Source organism: Drosophila albomicans, chromosome 3, assembly GCF_009650485.2.
Source record: "Drosophila albomicans strain 15112-1751.03 chromosome 3, ASM965048v2, whole genome shotgun sequence".
NCBI lineage: Eukaryota > Metazoa > Arthropoda > Insecta > Diptera > Drosophilidae > Drosophila > Drosophila albomicans.
The window spans coordinates 700242-719347 of NC_047629.2; the positions used below are offsets into that span (position 1 = coordinate 700242).

Here is a 19106-nt window from a genome sequence, read left to right on the forward strand (position 1 = left end):
ACCATTTGTTGACTTGTATATAGATTATGGTTTGATTTTGATTCGCACAGTGTGCTCAGTGTAGAGTATTATTCACTCAGATCCAAAAGACCCATATCTAATCAGTGCTATTAGTATTGGGGACTGATAAGCAGGTTGACGAGATTACAACACTCTACGCAACTCGACACATACGGGTGAGGCACCTGCTTGCCCAAATACTGTACAATCAGTTCGAATAGTTTAGCAGGTGGAACAAGGTAATACGGAAAAACTTTGGTTGTGAGAGAAAGAATTCAAAAATACTGTGAGAAATAAATTAGTTAAGATAATAACAGCTAAACATGGTTGATAAATATACCCATTTTAACCGATTTATAGTCGAAGTCATTCGTGTGATAATAATTATATTATTATAATAAAAATATAATAATAATAATAACAATTGAATAAAACTATACATAAAAGAAAACGCCCCAATTATTTTGTGCTAAATTCTTTAAAAACTCAACTAACTGTGCTTAAACAATTAAAAGTTATCTTATCTCATCGCGTAAAATCGTAGTGTAGTGTTGTGCATTCATATAAGACTATACAAATAGTGTTCACACATTTATGCATATGTATATGTAGAAGCTCTCAACGAAAAGGGACAATTTGCAGTTCTTCATATATAACAAAGTTCCAAGTTCTACTGGAAAACCTGACTCACGTATTACTTATCGATATTTCGTGCTTTATGGTTGGGCAATAGTTTTTCTATAAAGCTCTCTAACTAACGGTAGTGTCCAATCCGAACGGCGAGTATTTATGTATATTGAATGAGGGGGCGAGCAACTGTGAATTTGAACAAATTCTTTGCGAAACTGATAATAATTGATAACAAGATACTGAATTTATATATACGCATATCAGGCTAACTTGACTCATGCGCTTACAAGCTTTTTATTATATGAACTTTATTTCACTTGATAAGTGTATGAGTGTTGGCTCTATGACATCAGCTTCCGTCGGTCAAAGAAATTTTGAGTATGCTATTACAAAGCCTTTTACAAGACGTTAATTGCAGTTAGACCGGAAGTGACACATAGCTTACGGTTCGTTTGAAAGTACTCCTTTCTCTTAGCCAACATGATAAGTAGGTTAGCTCTATCTGAGAATATAGATGGTTTTAAACGTATCTCAGCGACCACAACAAAATGTCTTCAGTATCTAAAAAGGCGGTAAAAACTTTTTGGAATTTGTCCACACTTCATTGCTTACCCGAAGTTCCGAAATGAAAAGTTTTAATTAATTAATTAGTTTTACAAAAAATAATAATCTGTTTATTCAATGGGGTTGCCTTCACTATTTCTCAGTTTCAACTAAACTATTGATTTTTAAGAAATCTAAAAACGTTATGTTAATGTAAAGAAATTTAATGAATATTGGTTTCCAAGTTTTAGCATCACATTTAAATTGTTTCTAAAAAGTGAAAAGGGTTGTAACAGTATACTTATACAAATAATCGTTTTTTTAACGGGCACATAATAAATTTATATGTTATTCAGGCATAATGCTGCGCATGATGTATCTAAGTATTCATAACAGATTTCATAATCGTAATATTATTTTGTTCACATTAGATATGAGAAGAGCTTGCGCGTATCTCCACAGTGAACACTCTCAAAAGTAGCTTTTTTACTTATCACTTGTTATTGTGTGTTTTCTGGTCCACGACACAGAGAGATAAGCATCAACACTTCTAGATATTTTTCAGCAACAGCACCTGACTCAACAAAAAGAAGCGGCGAACCCAAAGGAAACTAATGAATTTAATCGTTTATCAGATCAATAATGATTGCACCGTGCACATTTTAGGGTCATTTTAAAAAACCCAACCTGTGCACTGTTCAAATGTTTGTCTAACGATAAGGATAACAGAGTTTACACATGCGCGTAAATCAAACATAAATATAGCTGTTCGTCCGTCGCCTGATAAGTAACCACACTGTATAGAAACGGTATTCTTATCGGTGGGGTATTACTTCGTGGACAATTGTAAGCCGTATGGGCGCTGACTCAGTGGCTTGGGTATTTCTGTTTTTGGGCCAGGGCCAATGTGATAAGTTGAGAGGTGTTGTAACTAACCACAGTAAATTTTGGTATTGAAAGCCATATCGGGGGCAGGGGAAGAAATCAAATACTAACCTGCCCAAAGGTTTCACTAACTCCGCTCTATCATATCTTTCAGTTTCCATTCAACGATCCCCACACACATTTACACACAACGACAACAAGGAGCAACATCGGCATGCAACTCGCAGAGTTCCAGGCAGCCGCTGTCTGCCTTTGCCTGGGTCTGATCCTGACAATCAGCCCGGCGCAGGCTCAGGAGAATGCACAACTTCAGATTCCGCCCTCGCTGATAGAATGCTACAACACCTCATATTTCATGAATCGCGACAATCGTCTGCCCGCCAACATGGATACATTGATCTCACTGATTGAGAAGGTCGAGAATAGTTACGTGGCCACTGGTTACCAGATGGACATTAGACAGGTGTCTGTGGCCCTGCTGCATCGATTCCGTCAAGATGGCATTAAGCGAGCTGCTGGCGTCCAAGCTGTTAGCGGTGTCATTCCCTACAGTCCAACCGGATTTCAATTCCCCAAGCTGCGCATTCTGCTCTCCCTCCTCCTGCAGGGCAATGCAAATACCTTCCCCAACAGCTCGCTTACCAGCACTGAGCGCTGCTCTCTGCACTTTATGATGTCCAGCACGTTCGATACCCGAGCCCGTGGCGATGAGAATACCGTTTGTAGCCAGCTCTCGCAGTATCGCGCTCAACGTTTGCCCCGGGGTCTCATTAGAGATGCCAGCAATAACTTCATTGGCGACGCCGAGTGGCTGGACAAGTCCCGGAAACGGGCTCTCTCCGGCTCCAACTATGTGCAGCTCGGTGAACTAGATTACGACACGGATTGGGCCTATGCAGGCACCGAGGGTCAGAGCCAATGTCCCGTGGAAGACGGCGTGGTGCGGACTCCTTGGGGCACCGTTTCAGCTGGAGCTTTGATTGCTGGTGTCGCCACTGGCTTGCAGCAGCAAAATGTGGCTGTAAACACGCTGCTCAGGCATTCTTCTCAGCGACGTGGTCGCCCACAACGGCAAACGACGGCGACATCGATTGACAATCGCTGGGCCGCCACGCTTGGCGGTGATCTGGCTGAGGTGACTCTTGTTCAGGTGCCAGTTTCCACAAACAATGCGGCTTCGGTGGGTGCCACCGGTGGCTGGAATGACACGGTGCTGCCTCACTGGTATTTCCTCACGCAACGCACTAATCTGGAAGCCACCGACGCGGAGATACGAGGAGGACTCGATGGCTTGATCATTGCCAAGAACATTGCCCAGTGGAAGACACAAGCCTCCAGTCTGAAGTTGTCCCAACTGCTTCGCATGTACTACTCGACCACAGGTGTTCTGGGCTCGGGCATTACGGCTTGCAGTCGCCAGTCGCAGTTCCCCATTGTGGCGCCCACCACTGAGATGCAGGGTCAAGTCAGTGCCTTTGCCCAGGTGCTCGATAACGAGATGCAGCTGAAGGTTACACTTCAACCCGATACGATAGCCAATTTCGCCAGCACTGCGTCCCTTTCGTTAGTTACCTATGTCCGTAAGTATACCACATTACCAAGCAAAAAGCAAAACATGGAACCACTTGTGGAATATTTAATAAGAATAGGGTTTTGTCTTCTCCTCACCTCATTTAATATCAAAATTCACTTAGCTGCGCTGCCAAAGAAATACGCATGGCATAGACAACCAAATAACATTGGCCGCTTAGCGAAAAGATATTAAGTTTGTTTAGAGTTTTAATAGCTGAGTGTCTATTTTAATATACGGGGTGCGGCATTAAGTTAAATTGTCGCAAAGTCGAGCGACACTCACCCCAGGTATTCATGTCCTTTTTTAACAAATTTGTACTCATAAGTAGGGGTGTCAAAAACACATGGACTTGTACAATGAACATACACATTATGTATATATGTAAACAGTGATATTTGTCTTTCATGTACCCATATATTTGAAAGTTAAATTTAAAGTGTACTATCACAGGTAATGTTTAAATTTAATCGATATTAATTAACACAATTTATATGATTGGAACCAATTGAACACTTTTCATTAAAAAGTAGAGTAGATGTATTTTTGTTCCTAATAAGAACTTCTTATATTTTTTGTGGTTCTCCATCGCTTCCGTAATCCAACACCGCGACCTCTCATGGCCAACCTGCATCTCTTTTATATCTTAACCCTAACAGCACAATCCTTGAATGATGTGTCGTGCTCGGCTACCACTAATCAGGATTTGTCGGCCATTATCACCCCTATGACGAATCTGTTCATCTTCTTGGACACATCGTGGCAGTACAGCTCCATTGTTGACTATGTTGCGTGAGTCTGAACCAATCTGGCAATCAAAAAATACATTTTTAACCCCATTCTTCTGATTCTGTAGTTATATCCTGCAGCAGCTGAACATACATCCTTATGCCAGTTCCGTAACGATGCTCTCAGCCTACGATGGCTCGGTTATTGTCAACACCACGAACTACATCACCGACGTTTACCAGCAGTGGAATGTGACCACGCAAGCGCAGTGTAAGTCCTTTAAAAGTCCTTTTAATCAACTTAAATATAATATTTGTCTTTCTTCTACAGATACTCAGGGATTCAATCTGCCCACGGTGTTGCGCACTATTCAAAACTTGACCCAGACTCTGCTCAATGGCGAGCAGACAAATTCCTCTGTCGGTGGTCGCTCTCTAGTGGCTTTGATTCTGCCGAATCAAGCAACTGTGAATGATGGCGACTCCAGCTATGCAACAACTGAGTTGCAGTACATCAACGAGCAGATTCCGGATCTTCGTTTCATCTACTACGGCGGCGGTAGCATTCAGCGCTTCGCCAGCTTTGTGCGCGACTCCACCAAGGATCTGTTCTCCCTCACCATCGGCAGTACGGTAGCCACTTCAGCCGGACCCGTGGCTAAGCGCATAATAACGAGTAAGTTTCTCCAAAGAGGTGTCATAAAAGAATATTTCTAACACTTTGACTTACAGTTCCACGCCGTATCATCAACCCACGTTGTGGATCTGCCTGGTACACATCTACGTGGGGTACCGATCAGATGTATCAGTATGTGCGACCAGGAACCGTCAACTTCTACCGCATGGCGTCGAATTACTTCTATGGCACTGGCGCCAATAGAGTGGTGACCATTCAATCCCAGAATGGCGGCACCTTCACCGTCTGCACCTCGCGCAGCTATGAGTGGCCACAGCAGAACTCGACGACTTCGTCCACGACAACGACAGGCACTACGGATCAGTCCTGTACGCAGATCACCAACAGCTTCTCCTATGATCTGTCAAGTGCCTGCAATGGTTACTACACCATAACGCAATGTCCGCCTCTCTACTTGTCTGTGCAGCCGGGCACCATCAACACAACATCCTGCACGCAGGATGAGTGTCAAACGCCGGATGAATGGCGTTACCTTGTGTCCTCGGTCAACATGGGTTGCTATAGTGGAGTTGCCGGATTGGCGGGCAGTCTCTTGACCATTCTGCTGGCCCTGCTGCTGCAGCAATCTGTCCAATAATACACACAAATTGTAGATTTAGTTGCAGTGCAGTGTAACAGAGTTCAAATTACCCACTTTTGACCTAAATTATTATTATGATTTTTTATTTAAGTTGTAAGTTCAATTGACGAAAGTCGCTAATAAAGTCCCCCCACTAGAACTACAGAGATTGGGTTTTCACTTGTGATCAGCTTTCCTAAAGTGGTTCCTGTTAGAAAATAATTAAATAGTTCATATCTAACTTTGTAAAGCCTCTTTATTATTTACAGGCATAATGGACTTCTTTCAGCCAGAGCCAGCTTCGGATATATCCAATAAGACAACGATTAAGGCCAATGTCTTCGTGTTCGTAGACACTAACTGGCCATATTACTGGGTAGTTGACTATGTTTCGTAAGTATAATCATTAACTGTTTGACTATTTAAATTAATTCGATTTTAATTGAAGGTATGTGTTACAAAATCTAAATATTCATCCATACGGCAGCACCGTAACGCTCTTTGCGGCTTCTGATGCTGCAGTTATCGTGAATACAACCGACTATATAGTTGATGTATACCAGCAATGGAACTTTACTTCACATTATTGGCGTAAGTATTACACTTAATACTTAAAAGGAAAGAAGAATAACTATAACAAGACTATGTGATGTATAGATCCCCCAGGGTTTAACTTACCAGCAATTCTCAATACCCTAAGCACACGAGTTGAGGATTTGCTGGAGACTGAAAGATCAGCAGGTGACCTTGGTGGACGTTCGTTAGTGGCTCTGCTAGTGCCCAGTCCAATCTCTTATGTGGATGAGAACGACTATGATTATAGTCGCCGTTACTTGGATCGATTAGCTTACACTCTGCCCAATCTGCAATATATTTATTATGGAGGCGGTGCTTTGATAAGATTTCATGACTTTGTGAAGGATCCGAGTCGAGATTTGCTGTTGTTAAATATTGACAAGACTGCGGAGGAATCTGGAGCTCCAGTTATTAGACGAATCCGACAAGGTAAATGAATTGTAATTTGTTGTACTATTAAAGTAAACAATATATGCATGTATGTACATATATTCGTATCCTTGATCAGCAATTAGTGAATAGTGTGGAACTCGCACTGAGTGTAAATGTAAATTTAACAGCTCTGTTATACAGCATGAATGTTTCTCATGCAGCCAGACAAATACTGTAAAGTTAATGCAAATGATTTATCATTAACAGTTTGGTATCTTTTAAAGATGTTTAACAGCTTAAAATCGCATTTTTGAAATGGGTTTTCCAATTGTTTTATTTTATTATTTTTTCTGGTTTGCCTTTATTTCAGTGCCACGTCGCATCTCGAATCCACGCTGTTATTCCAATGGGATCATCAGCGAATATGGCAGCAACTCCTTAGTGCAGTATGGTCGACTGGGAAGTATAAATTTTTATCGGCTGGATTCGCTTTATTTACCTCAGAGACGCAGCATGCGCTATCTGAAGATCTCCCCGATTAGCCAGGTCACTTTTACGGTTTGCACCTCCCGAACTATCGAGTTGCCCTTCCGCAATATGACAACCTCTCTGAGACAGGGCGAGAGTTGTGACTCCACTGCCTTAGGTCCATACAGTTATGATTTAACAGATGCCTGTGTTGGCTATGACTATGAACCTTGTCCTCCGCTCTTCTTCTCGGTTCAATCTCAAGGATTTGGGGATATCTCGTGCACACAGGACGCTTGCCAGACGCCCGATGAGGCCCAATATATAATAAGTATGAATAATCTTGGCTGCAATGGCGCTTCGTCGCTACAAACGTCTTTAACTTTCATTATAATGATCGCTCTTTACCCCTTTTTAAGCTACTGCACCTGAATAAGTACAAATATAAAGTTAATAACCAGTTTTCAATAAATCAAAAGTAACGAACAGTTGAAATGTGTATGAGGCGCCAAGACAAGAGAAAAAGAATAACAGCTGATTTTATGCACTTAGACAAAGGATGCCAACTCGATGGTAAAATAAGAGCGCAAAAGTCAATTTAGGGTTGCAAGCTGTGCTAGGAAATTTAGTAACGAGAAATTTAAATTCCTATAAATGCCCCAATGGACATATTTGTGGACGGCGAGCGAAATTGCCCGCATAATTGTGTAATTTCTTAGCTAAAGGAAATTTTTTGAAATGTACCTTGGGACACTAGCAGAACATTGCCCAAAATCTAAACATCGCATAAGTACCAATTGTTTGAAGTAAGTGAGCAGCACCACCTTGCGTTGAAATTATTACAAATGAACAGTAGATGTCGCTATTCGCAGTATTTGACATCTGCACCACATTGATATTCAGAAAGAGATGGCGGTGAAATAGATGGGTGGCGCCACCTAGGCACGGTTGCCATTCCAAAAAAATTTTGTGTACCAAAATTTTGAAAAAATTCACCAATTTTAGCAAAAATGTACAACAATTTTTTTTGGTATTTTTTAATACCATATTTTGTTAACGTTTTTTTTAAATTATCTTTTATTATTTCATATTTCATTTTTTTAGTATAGTATTTACTATATAAAAGAAAACAAAAACAGAATTTTCACTTGAATAATAATAAATCAAATTTTAAAATATCTTAGTTAATTGTTAAAAATGAACAGTCTTTTGTAGACCAAACATAGTGAAGGTCTTTACAATCAATCAATTCCTTGCAATACATTATGTTATTTAGTGTCTTAAATTGTAATTTATTTGGTAATTTAGTTTTCATTACCGAAACTTTCGCTCTGCAGCACCAGAGTTGTGTGGCAACGAAATCAAGTTGTTTATGAATTCTATTAAGCTCCTGAATAGCGGTTCGTCAACACCGTTTTTTTACTTTCAATGTCTGTCCAAAATTTACGAATATCTTTTTTTTCCCTGATTTAAAGAAAGTCGGAGTTGGTTCCATTGGGATATTATATCATTAGGATCACCATTGTATAAAGTTTCAAAGGTTTTCATTAGAAAGTAAGTTAGAAGGCAAGTTCTTCTTCACTTAGAAATTTGGCTGAATCACAAATTGTGATTCACAATATATAACTGTTTACGTAGTGATGGACCTCACATTGGCGCATACATATTTTCTCAATTAACACTGTATGCGATACTTTCCAGTGCTCGTCATGGTTAAATTTCTAACAAAATTATACAAAATTTATATCTGGTGGAACAGAGCCATACTAGACTAGGCATATTGAAAATGTACCAATATGAAAAACGTGATCCAATGTACCAACGCATAAAAATGTACCAGTTTTGGTACATTTTACCAAAAGTGGCAACCGTGAATGAAGGTATTTGAATTATTTGGCTTTAATTACTTGTGAATATGTTAAATTTTAGGTAATGGATATTTAATGTTTTTATTATTATCATATAGAAATGTGTTCATATTCTGATGATGATTACGAAGCGTGTCAACTTAATGTTTCATAATTTAAATCACTCAGCATCGAAGATAATAATTTGGTGTTGGTTGCTAGGCCAACGATTTGAACTGTGTAAGAGACTAAACCAGACGTATCTGCGATTCGCTGGGATCCCAAAATATGCCAAAAACCGCATGTTGACTTAACGTGCTGCCAACAAAAGTGTCGTGTCTTGTCTGCACTGATTTCGCAATTCATTTTTTCCGCACTTTTTTCACACTTTATGCATGAATTAATATTTAATGCAAAAGGTGCCAGAACAATAACGACAGCAAAAACAACGACGGCAACAAGCACCCAACGAAAAAGGAAAAGAAAAAATGTAACAACTCACTTTAATTTGGCAAATGTCAAAATATGTTATACTCCTTTGTGACAAGCAACGTTCTGCAGGAGTCGCAGTCGGAATTCCCCTTTCCTTCTATTGTAACATATTTTTTTAATAATCTAAAAATCTTTTGAATTTGAATTGCACTACCTCCTAACCTCCCTAAATCACAGTAAATGCCCAAAAAATTGAATGCAAAACAAAAATTCATCAATTCACATTTGCCATTTGCTGCGACAACCCTCGAAGTAGGCAACATTAATCTGGTTCTTTTGCTTTGCCATCAAACCAAGTTTAAGCACAAAAAGCTCCATTGTTACTTATGAGGAAGGGTTTGAGTGTCAGTAATATTTGCAAGCCAGAGAAGTTAAAATTCGACTAGGATCTCACTAAAGCCATAACGTTTTCAATTGAACATTGAGTATTTCAGAAATCTTAATCTTCAAGTTGCACGAAATAATATATCCCTTCTAGAGTCTAAAATATTTAACAAGGGTTTTAAAAAATATATTTATTAGTTGTTACTCCAAGATAGTTAATCTTTAGCCATGAATCTTTTATAGTTGATGAGATTAACGTGTTTTATTGTATGGATGGACAGAAGGAGATTCAAAATATGTAGTCGCAGGTAAATCCTTGTGCCTGTTATTCAAATTTTAATTTTAAAAAAATTATTAATTAATTAATTAATAAAAGATATTTATTGCATTTTTCTTTTACTTATCTATTTCATGTAGTATTCGCTGTAGCTAATTTTACCTTTAAAATTTTAAAAGATTTAAATATAGTGTGGTAATGGTAGGTCAACATATAATATATCATGGAGGCTGAATTAAGCCGACCAGATTGAAGGAAAGCACATGCGAAATTTATTGTCACTTCTTGAAAAATGAATAAAAGTATACAAAAATATATCCTTGTCATTGTCTGTGCATTTAATAATATTATTTTCAAAGTTTTCTGTTAGGTGATATTGAACAATATCTATAAGTTGACTTGCATTAATGCCATGCATATCCTGCACATCCATCTAGATTAAAAATGAACATATTAATAATATTTATTCTTAATACTAAACAACACTTATTATACAATCAAAAGCAAAACACGATGAAATTTCTACTCCTCGAGTAGTTAATATAGGACATTCATAGGGTAGTAAAGTTTGAGGTAGAGTGGCAGATTTGTTCACCACACACCACACACAGGGTATCTAAATTGTGCATGAGCATAAACTCGAATTAACATTTATCTCTTTTCATCGCCAAGTTGTGCGTTGAATGCATTCAGCACCCCAAACAAGACGCATTGCCCTCGGGTGTTGCACATGCCAAGCGCAGCATTGGCCCCTATTGAGCGAACAAAGGGCAGAACCAGAACGACGACCAGGAGCAGGAGCACATGCAACAGATAGAAGAACACGAAAACAAATAGAAAATATAAACATGAAGCAGCAAATGAAAATGTCATGCAACCAATTGGCAACACCACTGACCCCTGTCCACAGCACACAGCACACAGCACACAGGACAAATGGCAATCCTTGAGTGCAGGCTCGTGTCTGCGCTCCTTTTCAGCATTGGTGGTTGCATTCTCCGAGGCAATGACGGCAGGGACGTCAAGGAAAACAAACCGGTTGGTCACTGCAACTGAGGGACAGAGGGGCAAAGGCAGAGTTTATGATCCGTTGTGGGCACGCGCGTAGAGCCGGTTCCCAAATGACCTCAGGTCAGCTTTAATGTTGCGGAAAATTGAACAAGACTCATTTACAAATTGATCAGCATAATACTCGTAATCACACGTATACACACAGGCATTGAAGTGGTCAACCCAACACGCGGTTGGTGGTCAGCGACTCTGAAGGCAATTTGCTGCTGTGTGTTATGTATTATGACACATGTTTAGCGACTGGATAAGTGGACAATGGACAATTGAAGAGCAAAACTGGTTTTCGCGTGCATTAATCTTCTAAAGAGTTTATGCATCACTTCCACCCCTGGAAAGTCAACTAAACGAACTGCTGGCAAAAAGTTGAAGTATCATTGCACAACTCAGTGGCAAAACCTGGTCAAAAAATGAAAAACTTTTCACAAGAAAAAAACACAAATAAAAATTCGCAAATGATGGTAAAAGTAGAAGCGTTGTAGAAAGGTAGCGAAAAGGGGTGAAAGATACCGAGTGAAAATCTCTGAATAATATTTAATTTAACAAATATGAAATAAAATTTAAAAGCTTTTCTGCCCGGCCTTTGTTTTAGTATCCGTCACTAACAAAGTAAAGGGCTATGATGAGTTGGTGGTAATCAAATTTCTATGCAATTATCGTACTATTGATAAACAATTTTGAAATCCAAAATGGAAAATAAATGTTACTATATTAATTTTAGTTTTTAATTTTTTTATTAAAAATGTAAAGAAAATTTAATTTTTAAATTATACTTATATTCCATATATATACATACAAATATATTTACTTATATATATATTATACATACATATACATACATTACAAACTTATATATTTTTATAAGTTATAACTTTAATTTGAAAAATATATACAAATTTGAGCAACGATGTCGATATTTGCAACGTCGTCGAATCGCTTTGAAATTATGTGTATACATTCCTAAAATCCTTCGCGGAGTGAGTTGAATTTGTTAAACAAATAAACTGACAAGTATCTTTAAGTCGAGCACGCATGACTTTCGCTCTAATTTTTTTGTATTTCTGTTTGTGTGTGTTTTAGTTAGTTCTTATTGCTTTCTGTTTGAGCGCACATTTTATATGGCGAGCTTTAGTTTCAGTTTGGACTTATTTATTTTCATTTTATCCTTTTTCATGCTTGTTGCTAATTAAGAACACCTAAACTTTAATATTTTTAGTTTTCAGTTTAGTTTGCAGTTGTTGTGGGAATGCGTTTCTGGCGATCAAAGAAGCTTGTAATAATGCCTACACTCAGAGAAAACTGTTACAAAATATTAAATGAGTGAAATTTAATAGCGATTACTAACCAAAAAATTAAGTTAACACAACTTCAATACATGATCAGATATTAATAAATTCTAAGTTTTCATAAAAAACTATTAGTATTTACAAAATATTGGATCTTTGATTTAAAGTTTCAAATTTAATATATATATGGTGCTCTTTTATTATGTGCATTAGAATGAGGTGTATTTTATACTTACACTAAAGACTAAGTATTGTTATTAATCACATTTCCGAAATATGTTTTCTTAATTAATCATCTATTCAAAAGTCGTCTATCTGGAGTTTCTCATGATTTTATCATAGTAACCGCTCTATATACAGTAAGTTAAGTTTTGAGATACTTTAAATAAATAATAAAACCGTACACTTTAAAATGTGAATATAATTTAATAAGCCTTGTTGAAATGTCTGATTCGCATCTGTCTTACATGGGTTATTTTTCCAAGTCAGTTTTCCGGCTTCAGTTAATCAGTTGCAAAGTTGTGAGGCAAAATTGCAAGCACTTACTTAAGCGACTACATCCCCAGCTGCCGCGTTCACAACATGTTGCAAGCGAAGCGTGTGCAAGATGTGTCTGACTGACGCGTTAACAACTCTCTTCCACATACTCTCAGTATGCTGTGGCTCCGTCTGGAGCTAACACAATGCCTCTTTTTTATTTTGTTGGCCCAACAGATTTCAGACAAGTCTTCTCCATCTCTGAAACGGTCGTAAAAGGCGAAGCGCCAAAAAGTATGCAATGGTTTTTTAATCGAGCGCAACATTTATTGCCACATTACGTATACGTAACATGGTAATACAAACTTGACTTGGATGCGAAAAAGTTTACCGTTAGCGAGCCGTGTGTTTGCTTTTTGTTTCCTTTTCAATTTTCTCGTTCCTTCTGGCTTGTTTTTACACAATATTTGGCTCGAAGTTATTTTACTTGCGATTAACTTATTTCCCTTCAGTAATTTTAAGCTTTTCAGATGATGTGCATTCCCATTTATGTAAATATACTTTTTTCAGCGCAAATTTCCGATTGCTTTCGGATCTTATCATCTTACGATATGTGATGCTATTCTAAATCGATTACCACTTTACTTTACCTTAAACATTTAACGGTTCAAACCGAAAGTAACATATTCATTTTCGAAATAGTTCAATACACTGCGTTGCTCCTCATCTTAAAGTAGTTTGTTTCACTTTTAGATTTATTTATAAATTCATATATCGCATTACCCGGCTGTCCATTTGATTGTCAGCTTGAGACATAGAAACTTAATCAAGTCTTTTGGGCAACCGCAGCCCAACTCAACTCTCAACTCTCTCAAGTTGACTCGACAAGCAGCTCTGACAAATATCGCCTAGAGATACAAGAGTCAAGTTCCTATATGCAGTTGACTACATCTTGCAAGTCGCACAAAAGGAACAACCACAAAACAGTTGCTGCATGCCTCGGCCCCTGCTCAACCTGTGGCAAGTTATTCGTGGCATGCACTCAAAAGTCGTCTTTAAGAAAATATTATTGCTGACAGTGCGTTGCTAGTTGAGAGTAGATGAAAGATTCTGAGCTTAAGTCGTATATCAGTAGCCTGACAGGCTGGCAGGACACACAAGGATATACTACGTATATATGCATAGGCTGGGGGCTGCACCGCAAATCAAACTCGTCGCAAAAGTTTTTGGGTCCAAGCGTTGGCAACATGTGATAAGTTTATTGTGTTGCCGCATGACGTACACATAGTTAGGGGACCCAGGACACTGTGTGTATGTTAAAAAAGGACTCGCAAGTATCGGATTTCATAACAAAAAGCATATTTCTGTTTCTTATTCTTGTTCTATAAATTAAGTTGTGCTGCCCACAAATATTAATTGCCTAATTAGCATATGCGACTGACATGACCAGCACACAAGGATACAGAACTTGAGACCCTTTTGCAAAAATAATAACAACGATACAATAGAAAGTTGACAATATGCTGGGGACACACTTCGAGTTATGCCTTTAGGTCTTGTGCCCAGCCTACATGTTGCCCAAGGACACGTGACTTTATTTGGCTTGTGAAAACACCTAGAAATTAGCATAAATCTGGATTTCCGTATCATTCACAGTTAAGGTTAACGAATGCGTACGCTCTTTGACAGGTTTAACGTCTCGAAATATCCTTGCCTAAGATACATGCTTGTCATGAATGACATGAGCAACGGTTGCCCGCCCAGACCTTTTTTTTGTGACAGGAATTCAGTTCAACGTGCTTTGAGTTTCGTTATTATCTAACTGCTTGGCTGGCATATCCTTTGCGTCCCGTTTTCCCGTTTTGTTCTAATTAAAAAATACACACACTGCAAGACGGTGAAATTCGCTGTCGTAATTGAGGGTTGTTATTCATGTTGTGCTTCTAATTGTTTGTTCTTGTTGTTGCCTTTGTTCTTTATGTGGTGCTTTTTTTTTGCGTTTTGCATTATTCTTACGAGTTTGTATTTTTACTCACAATGCAGCAAATGTAGGTTATCGATTTTTATTTCGGTTATTTTAAAGTTATGCTTAATAGGCGAGCATGTCGGACTGCGAATTTAATTGGCGACTGAGTCAAATCAATTGCTGAAAGACCCAAGATATAACCTCCATTATCACCTCATCATTGGGCTATTAATATTTCATTTTGCTGAATTTCCAGCCAAAACTCATGTGGCAAAAAGTTTGGCGACTTGCCCCAATCCAATTCGTGAAACTTTTTGTAAACACTTGTGTTGCATGGCTCGTGTGAGACAGCTGGCTTGGATTAAGGATATATTTCATGGCTAGGAGTGCACTTATAACAATTTCATTAACTGCAAACGAAGCACAAGTGCTGCAAGATGAGGCACGCGCTTTAATTGCATACTGACTTGAATGGAGTGGCGGTTGCTTGGACCCAAGGAAACCGAACCGCAAGATAACAATCCATTAACTTTTTGCTACTCAACTTGGACGAAACTACGAGGCATGCCCCGCAACTCGTGCCCCAACTCGAGGCACCTAAGGCGGTTGCTTTGCATATTAAATGGGGAATCTTTTTTTGTGTTGTTTTTTGTTTTGTTGGTCCTATTTGGTGCAGCTGCTGTGGCTCTTCATCAACCGTCAACGGCAGAAGCAAGGAACAACAACACTTGGAGCTGTGCAAATTATAAAGGAAAAGCAAGGATACGAGCTCACATTCCCACTCATATTCAGTTTTTGTTTGTTTTCTTTCACTTTTTTACCACTCGAAGCAAAGCAAGTTTTTCCACTTTTTGAGTTTTTAAATGCAATTTTTATTTTTCTTCTTTGTGTTATTATTTGTTGGTTTTCTCCCGGCTACGTAAACGAGCAGAATGGGCAGCTTTAAATTTAAGATGAGGGAATTGAATTATGTTAAAAATTATGTGATAGTGTGAATTATAAATATACTATACCAACTGAAATAAAAATATATTTCATTTAAACTTTATTAATTTGGATTTTATTCCTTTTTTGATGATACTCTAATACTCTGTTTTTTTAAACTTTTAAATTTCACTCTTTTACCAGCTCTTTCGTAACCGTATATTACCAGCTGATGGGTTCAGCAAAACAAATACCCTTAGAGATAATAGAGGAAGATTATAACCCTTTCGAGAATATTTACAATAAATGGAAAAACAGCTGTTCACTGAATTACCCGAAAAAGTGAAAAGAATGAATTCAAAGGATCGTTGAATATTTAAGAACATGCAACCTAATGCGTAACGGATGATGCATAAAATCTACGCGATCGTCAAATATATGCAAATGCCCCCGCTCTCTGGGTAATATAACCCCTAGCTCAGCTCTGACAGGATGCTGTGTGCGTGCTTCGAAATAGAAATTGAATTGAAGGATGCTAGCAAGGAGAAGGACACAGAGCCTTGAAAAGGGTCGTCGTTAGTTTCCAATGTTCGATAAAGCGATAAGGTTGTAATAAAACTTTTGCCATGGGCACACACACACACACACACACACACATGTGCTTGACCACAGGAGATTAGTACGTGTGTGAAATATGGGTCCAAGAATAAGAGCAAAAAACAAGAACCCGAAACACTTTTCATTTGGGCGTGATTAATGAAGTGTTGACCAAATCAAAATTAATGCCAAACTTTGTGCCACTACGATAAGAAAACTGACCAAAGTCAAAACCCTGAGATGCTCACCATGTGGAGGACAAGAGCTGGGGGGAGGCACAACATGTGTTAAGTGGCATGTGGTCAAAATGGTATTTGGTCTCGAATTCGGACTCTTGCCTTGGTCAAAAATAGTTTCAATTTACGCCTTATGAGCAAACATTCATCAAATGTGTTTTGTTGGGATAGCAGCAAAAATTGTGAAATGTCAAAAATACCCTCACCCATCCACACACACTCATACACTCACACACACTTACATATGAACATATTCAAAATTTGTTGTGCAGCTGTTAGTGCAACCCTTTTTCAGGACGAAATGGGTTAACTGTCCTCCGGTTGAGAGAACTAGAGATGGAGCTGAGTTGACTGTCCGGTTTTGGAATAATTAATCACAGGTTCACATGCGATTTGTAAAGTTAATTGCCGTGGCGAAAGCGCACGTCGAGAAGCGAGAAGGGTCCAATATCTTTCTAGAGTCCAGCTGAGTGAAGGGTTAGTGCGAGGTGTAAAGGGTTTGAGGGTTCTCCGCTTAAGTGCTTTGCATGTCTTCAATTACTGACAGTTTAGCACATATTCCATATCGCCTGACCAGGTCGACTCTGTTCTGCTTACACATTTAATATTTATGCCCCAAAGTATCTCTTTACCCCAACTTTGTATCGCCATAGCTATCTGCAGCATCACTTCTCTTGACTGCAATGTTTGCTGACACTTTTCCCAGTCAGTTTGCCAGTTCCAACGAGTCGTAGAGTAGTGTGTTTCATACTGCAAAAATGCCATGAAAAATTCATACCAAGCACCGCAGCAAGGTGCTTAGCTAACAGGATAAACACAGACAGCTCTTGGGATGTGCAATAATCGGACTAAGGTCTTCTAGCTTTCATGTGCACAATTTTTGTAAAGAAGCTTTAAAGAGAAGTGCTGACAAAAATGTATTAAAGAATGCAATCTGTATTTATTATAGAGATGCATAAGAAAGTTTAAGGAATGTTATTGTAGTAAATATAATGTTATAATTTATTATTTATTTTTCATTATATATTAAATATTAGAAATAATATTAAGATATACTTCAGTAAGTAATAATTTAAATGCTTTTTAATTTGCATTCTTTAAATATAAATCAAATTTCAATTTCGTAATTCTTAGCCATGAAGTTTAAAGTGGCCCACAAAACAAACGGACAAAGTTGAAAAGTCATTTATTGATTTTATTACTTTGCAAAACTTTGTCAACTATTCTAAACGAAAAAGGGATTTTGCGAGAGTGAGTGAAAGGGAGAAAAGGAAACCGGAAAACAACAGAAACAATGGCATGACATTCACGACATGTGTGGGAATTAGTTTTCACTTTTAATTTGATTTGAAAAATAGTTTAGCCTGGAGACACAGCCGAGTTGCAAGTTTGTTGGAAGCAGATAAAAGTGTCAAAAAGGTCTAGGGATTCTCTTGAGTCATCATAAATTTGGTTTGGATGATAGACAAATAATATAATATAGTAAAATTCTCATAAATGCTGCTCATATATTACTTTGATCGTAAAACCAATGAGTATACTTTTGTTTAATTTCGAACAATTACTAACGATAAAAATGTAATTAGAATAATAATGAAATTTTCGCTCATTAAACTTGAACTTTTATGGGAATTTTTGTGGAGCACGCGAACTGGACCCATGCAGGCATAAATAATAAAAATGTATAAAAACAAAAAAAATTTCACACGAATATTCATAAATTAATCAAAAAAGAATATTGTTTACCAAATTGGGGAGGCCAGAGGTCAGGCGTTAACATCGCCCACACGCGACAATTGACCCTTTTGTTAATTAAATTTCAAACAACATAACGTGTATGCCTTTCACTCTTTGTGTGTGTCGTAATATGTAAACAAGAATGAAACTGTTTGCCCAGCTAATAGGGAAAGTATAGATACATTAGTTTAGATAGTGTCAAGGTACATTTTGGACTTGAAACACATCCAAAAATTGCCTATAAATTTTGTGCACTATTTTTGGGTAGAAAAAAGAAAGGGTTGTTGATGTTGACAGGCGACGCAGCAGACGCATTTCTCCCCCTATTTGCTACCCCTCTAAAAAAATAGATAGACTGCCTGCATATGATGTTTATCCAGTGGGGTCGATTAGCCCACATAAATTATTAACGCGCATTCTCGATGTGCATGTAGTTTATTAGCACTTGAGACTTCTGGGCCTCTCTGTGCGTGCTCTGTGTCCTTGTGCCGGTGTCCTTTCGATGTCCTTTGCATGTCTCGCCTCTGGCCCATTGGAAAATTACTCACTCTCCGTCCTCTACCTCACTCTCTGCTATATATGTATATTAGCTGTGTTCTTGTCTGTTCCTATAATTTACATACGACACGCATTCTCGCACTTTCGTCATTTGTATAACCCAAAACTGAATATCGCTTTCAAATGGAGTCCCCAACTCTCTGAATGAGTTTATGAAATATGCGTGTGTCAAAATGATCAATTAGCGAGCTGTATTAGCTAATACAACTAATGGCTTGTTAGTCTTAAATAACGATTATATTCTATTTAAATTTTTTGTAGCTTTTCTAGAAAGTGTAATGAAAATATT

The 19106-nt window shown here is 38.1% G+C and overlaps 1 protein-coding gene across 1 annotated transcript; it reads left to right on the plus strand.

Moving 5' to 3' along the window:
* Positions 1–173: 173 nt before the first annotated feature.
* LOC117569805 (uncharacterized) lies at positions 174–5777 on the plus strand. Its single transcript, XM_034251119.2, has 6 exons — positions 174–239; positions 2213–3638; positions 4288–4420; positions 4485–4627; positions 4688–5032; positions 5089–5777. The coding sequence occupies exons 2-6, from the start codon at positions 2273–2275 to the stop codon at positions 5628–5630; spliced, it is 2529 nt and encodes an 842-aa protein (XP_034107010.1). The 5' UTR covers positions 174–239; positions 2213–2272; the 3' UTR covers positions 5631–5777.
* The last annotated feature ends 13329 nt before the right edge of the window (positions 5778–19106 follow it).